The sequence below is a fragment of the Salvia miltiorrhiza genome, chromosome 2 (genome assembly GCF_028751815.1).
Source record: "Salvia miltiorrhiza cultivar Shanhuang (shh) chromosome 2, IMPLAD_Smil_shh, whole genome shotgun sequence".
NCBI lineage: Eukaryota > Viridiplantae > Streptophyta > Magnoliopsida > Lamiales > Lamiaceae > Salvia > Salvia miltiorrhiza.
The window spans coordinates 4,706,519-4,711,867 of NC_080388.1; the positions used below are offsets into that span (position 1 = coordinate 4,706,519).

The following is a 5,349-nucleotide window of genomic DNA, read 5'->3' on the forward strand; positions in this document are numbered from 1 at the left end:
AAAAAATTAGTATTTTACGTATTAAGTGTGATGGGTAGAAAAGTGAAAAAGTGAATAAAGAAAAAAACTTTTATCATATAAGAAAAATGCTCAAGTTTCACGGGACAACCCAAAAAAAAATATTGTTCAAGTTTCGCGAGACGAAGAGAGTATGTATATACATGACAACGTGGTTATCTTCCCATCAATAAATTGGAGGCTCTAGTCACCTAGACAGTTGATGTGCGAGTATATTTTTTCTTTTTTTATTAATAACAATTAAAAAAAATCAAATATAATGAATATAGTTAAAGAAAGGGTAAATATCATAAAAACCCCTAAACTATACTCACTTTATCAAAAATACCCTGAAACTTTCGAAATGTTCTCTAAACCCTCAAACTATCAGGTTTTTATCAAATATATCCAGCATCTATTTTTCGGTTACCAGAAACGTGATATGCCTCGCCGGATGCCACAATGTAATTTATATTCTATTTTTTTAAAATGACATTGAAAAAACGACTTCGTTTCATACTATATTCTATCGTATTTATTCCCTAATTCTAGGTTATTAGCGTGAATTTCAAACACGATGGGAGTGTATTTTAAATTTCAGAGTGAATTATTTTAAAATGATATGGTACGAAACGGCATCGTTTTTTCCATTGCATTTTAAAAAAATACAATATAAATTACTTTGTGGCATCCGGCGAGCCACATCACGTTTTTGGTGATCGAAAAATAAATGCGAGATATATTTGATAAAAACCTGATAGTTTGAGGGTTTAGAGAACATTTTAAAAGTTTCAAGGTATTTTTGATAAAGCGGATATACTTCAGGGTTTTTCATGATATTTATCCTTAAAGAAATATAGCAATAATTGAAGACTTCCTTGAAATCAGAAGGCACACATTCCAAGCACAATAGATTAGAGGTATTGAAGAGTTGCAAGAATCATTTATTGGATTACCAATAAAATTCAGGCTTTCATGCTATTGCCTCTCTCTCTCTCTCTAAAGAGTAAAAGAAAGATTATCAGTAATGCTCATTGTTGGAGCATATCTCAGTGCATTACCAGCATGTGTGCATAGAGCTTTCCATGTCCAAGATAATGAGCTTATTATGCTAGCCAAGAATTGCTACCAACAAATCTGGCCCTTGGAGAGTGCAGCCATCAGTTTCTCAGCAATTTGTGATAAAGAATACTTACTACACACCACACACCTAAATTGATCCGCGTTTAGCAGTTTCCTCAGCGCGTGTGAGTGCATTCGTGAACACATCTACACTCCAGTCCTTTAAATCTTCCTGCAAAATCGCAATCACGCCATCAACCAATTGAAATACCTCTATCACCAATATAGTATAATGTGAGTTAGTTGAGTCTAGGAGCATAGAAAGAAATGATGCAAAAAGTTCAGGTACACAAGCATACAAGAAGAGTAGCTAAGGATATCTTATTTTCTTGGAGCAATCAGTATGCATTCAAAAACAGTAGTTGATCAAAACATATCCATATTTGACCAAAACCATGATTTATGTTGTCAGAAGGTTCTTGTTTGAGTTTATCAGATTTATTTTTTTGGATTCAGCAATAATGAGACTACATTCTGAACACAAATGAGAGTTAATGATCCAACACTGAAAGCATCCAAGTCTCAAAAATGCTTGATAGACCCATGTCCCAAGACAGATCATGTATATCAATTATAGCAATCCTCTCCTCTTTCATCGACACAAACAGTGACAAAAAAGATTCAAAAGCTTGTGGGGATAGATTATCTAAGTGGTTTCTTAGCTACAAAAGGTCTTAATATCAATGGTGATGCTCAGGTCCCACTGTTCAACAAGGCAACAGAGTGCCAAGTTAGGTGCAAAACTACGAGAACTCTTGCAGGACCTTTTTTTCCAGGAAATTACTTGCGTGAAGTGTAAAAACTGTGAATTTTGCAGTTGATTAAAAACATAGATGACAAAAAGATAACAAGAACGAGCTTGGTTTACCGTGCGCAGAGGTTCTCCAGTCCGTATTTTTGCATTTGGACGAGCTATTGTAGATTCAAATGGAGTCCTTGGCCGAATTTCTCGCATTTTCTCCCACTCCTCTCGAGTGAGCATCCTAACAGTTCCCTGGCCCTCAGGGGCCTCTTTAATCTTTTTCTCAAGTCGTTCCTGGGCATTTGCCTCATCCAGCTGCAAACAAACAAATTCACATATCAACAGAAAGGTAAAAGACAATAAAACTCCCATCTAAAGCAGTAAATGTCAGGTTAAAAAAAACAGTTATGGCCATAGAGACTTCAAAATTTCGTTCTTCTGGAAGCACATGAGATGGCACTGACAACTGAAATTAAGCTTTAACACAATTACTCTTTTAGCAAATCAAGACCTGAAACTTTTGAAAATGATGATTGATGAGTAAGAAACAGTCCGACTGCGCATTTTCAAAAGTACCGAGATAAACTACCTTTTATCACAAATCACAAGGCATTCATTTTTAGTCAAATTGACTGATCAATGATTATTATCTATCAATTCATAGACAAAAACTTAAACAATACCAGCATCAGGATCTTCGCAAATAGGGCAGTTCCTACAGCAGTGAGTATCAATGGCATGGTTGCTGTATCAAGCCAGGATTTTGATTCAGGAACATCCACATACAAGTCACCTTTATGGGGATTTCTTCTCTTTCTCTTCTTCTCTAATTCGGCAACTTTCCTCTTCAAGGTATCACTTGGACCTTCACGAGCCAGTTTATGAAACTTCCTGGACATCTGATTTAATGTTTGACGAACTCCGTGCATTCTTCCACGCAAAAGCTTACTTATCACTTAATCTCAATTGATAGAGCACTTGAACTATCTAACAAGTAGATCATGGAACCTCCTCTACCGTATAGTTGGAGAATTGAAGCAATGAAAAAAGTCTCGCTGAAAAGTGTGGCAATTGCAGATACGATCTTTCCTATTCTGCTGAAAGCATCACAGCAAAAATAAGCGGCAGAGGTAAAATGGGAATGATAATTGCAGAGTCATGATGTTGAGAGAAAGACATCTACAGCGTATCAACAAAAAGAGACGGATAGGGTTTTTAATATGTGAAACAATCAAACAATAATTCGACCTCGTTGACACCTGCAGTCCTATGTGTGAAGGTAGACTCCCATTTCAATTAACGCGTGCAAATGCTGAAAAGCTATCCTCTTCCGAGCTTACTTAACTTTGACATTAGCATCTCACAGCTCATCTTGATGGAGGAGTAACAGGTTATACAGTTATAGATCCAACAATCAACTATCATTATAGCACAATTTCTTCTACTCAAACAATTCATAATTGGTAAAGATACAATTCAGGATCCATGAAGATCAAAAGGATTCCTCTACCAACAGAAGAGATAGAAGGAAAAAGCTGATGATCTAGCAGATTGAAGCCTCAAAGAGTCAACCACAATAATAATTAACTACTTCAGTTTTTACAGATTTGCAATCAGAGAAACAGAGAAATAAACAACTACTCCTATACCCACTTACTAAATTATCCATCAAGAATTAAACACAATATTCACAATTAACTCGCAAACAGATTCAACTGAATTCTCCATAGTTAATAACTAGAATCATAGACGGCCATAAATTTGCTAATTCAAAAAACAGACCAATTTCTTCCTTATCATACTATGGCAGAGAGAGATGGTCCGAACTCGCAATTCACTCTAAAACTCCTCGGAATTGAGATTTTAAATCACATTGAGAGCAATTACGCGCTGCTCTTTACCTTCGGGCATAGCTTAATTTCTGCTTTCCAGAAATGCGATTAGTGAAATGGCTGTTTCCGCTGCCGCGAAATTGGTACAAGAAATCGGAAACTGTGAACTTAATTCAGAAATTTGTTTCTCCTATCCAACAAGAATTGCGTAATCACACATTCCCAACACTTTCAAAATTTTCAGCCGCAGAGAGAGAATCACGGCTATGGCAAAGGAGATGGCAGATAGAGAACTGTTTGTTTCATTTCGATTAAAAAAAAGAAAAAAAATTATTGTTTCGGGCCATAAAAATGCAGCTAAGCCCGCCCAAATTTGGACTTCTTCGATCTATCCTTAAATTTTTCCGGGCCAGTCTGACGGCCCCACTTTATTGGGCCTACAAATATTCTGATTGGTGAACGAAAATAATCATATCCGCTCCATTTAATTACTACTATCAAAACTAAATAAATTTATTACATTTTTATTTTACTGTATTATTGAATTATTATTCATAATATAACATTTCGTTCTATGTTATAATTTTTATTCTTCATTTTTACACAAAATAAATAAATAATTACAATGTGGTCAGTACAGTATTATAATTAAACAAATTATTTTAAAAAATAAATTAACTTTTTATGTTTAATTAATTTATGATTAACTACAATTTGACTACATAAATTTATTTATTAAATATTTGACCCAGACGACAATTCTAACGCTCAAAAGATATTTGGTGCAGTTGGTGAAGACGGACATAGAGCTCAGAAAACTAACCGAAAAGAGCTGCAGGGGTGGTGGCGAGGCAGAGCAGCCGGATTTTTGAGGTGCGTCGTGGTGGACGGCGGTCGGCAACGAGCTGATGCGCTGGACAAAGTAGGGTTTTAGATGGGGGTGGAAGGCGTTCACGTATAATACAACAACCAAGAATTCTACTAGTATATTGATCATTTTATTTTAATTAGTGTGATGCACAATATTATTTTATTTTTTAATTTCTATATACAAAAAAATACTCTCTTCGTCCCACTCCAATATGCTTACTTCTTTTAGGTGCAGAGATTAAAAAAACTTACTTTTTAGTAAGAAAGTGGTAATAAAGTGGTGTGGTCCACACTAATTAAGTAACAATTTTTATACCCAAAAAGAAAAATGAGCATATTAGAGTGGGACACACCAAAAAGAAAAATGAGTCTATTGGAATGGGACATAGGGAGTAATTACTAATATATAGAGCAATATTATTTATTTTAATTAGTATTGTCTTTGTATGTATATTTTTTTTGAGCTTTTTATAAAAATAATTACTAATATATAGAGTAGTAATACGAAGAGGCAAACTATAATAAACAGGACTAGTCATTATATTATATTAAAATCTAAGATAAATATCAACTGTCACCTTAACATTTATATATTTGTAGGGCTCGTTTGTTGCAACTTGCATGGCATGAGATAATGTATAACATTTTTTATTAATTTTTGGTGAAACAAAAGAGTGGATACCAATATCATGTTTGGTAAGATATATATAAAAAAAGTATTACGGTATCACGCCTCTCAAATGTGATACAAAATAAAAAGGATATAAATAGTAAAAAACATGCCAT

At 34.5% G+C, this 5,349-nt stretch overlaps 1 protein-coding gene across 8 annotated transcripts; it reads right to left on the reverse strand.

The window, feature by feature from the left end:
- Window positions 1-875: 875 nt before the first annotated feature.
- Window positions 876-4,062, reverse strand: LOC131012758 (uncharacterized). Of its 8 annotated transcripts, none has more exons than XM_057940764.1 (5): window positions 3,763-4,001; window positions 2,545-2,958; window positions 1,988-2,176; window positions 1,207-1,291; window positions 876-1,140 (listed from the first exon to the last, which is right to left on the reverse strand). In XM_057940764.1, exons 2-4 carry the CDS (start codon window positions 2,788-2,790, stop codon window positions 1,208-1,210), a joined length of 519 nt encoding a protein of 172 aa, XP_057796747.1. In that variant the 5' UTR covers window positions 2,791-2,958; window positions 3,763-4,001; the 3' UTR covers window positions 876-1,140; window position 1,207. The 8 variants fall into 8 exon arrangements, with proteins under 8 accessions (XP_057796747.1, XP_057796748.1, XP_057796750.1 ...); XM_057940765.1 differs by adding an exon at window positions 3,110-3,232 and having other exon boundaries at window positions 876-1,291; window positions 2,545-2,955; XM_057940767.1 differs by adding an exon at window positions 3,110-3,232 and having other exon boundaries at window positions 876-1,291; window positions 3,763-3,999.
- Between the last annotated feature and the right edge of the window lie 1,287 nt (window positions 4,063-5,349).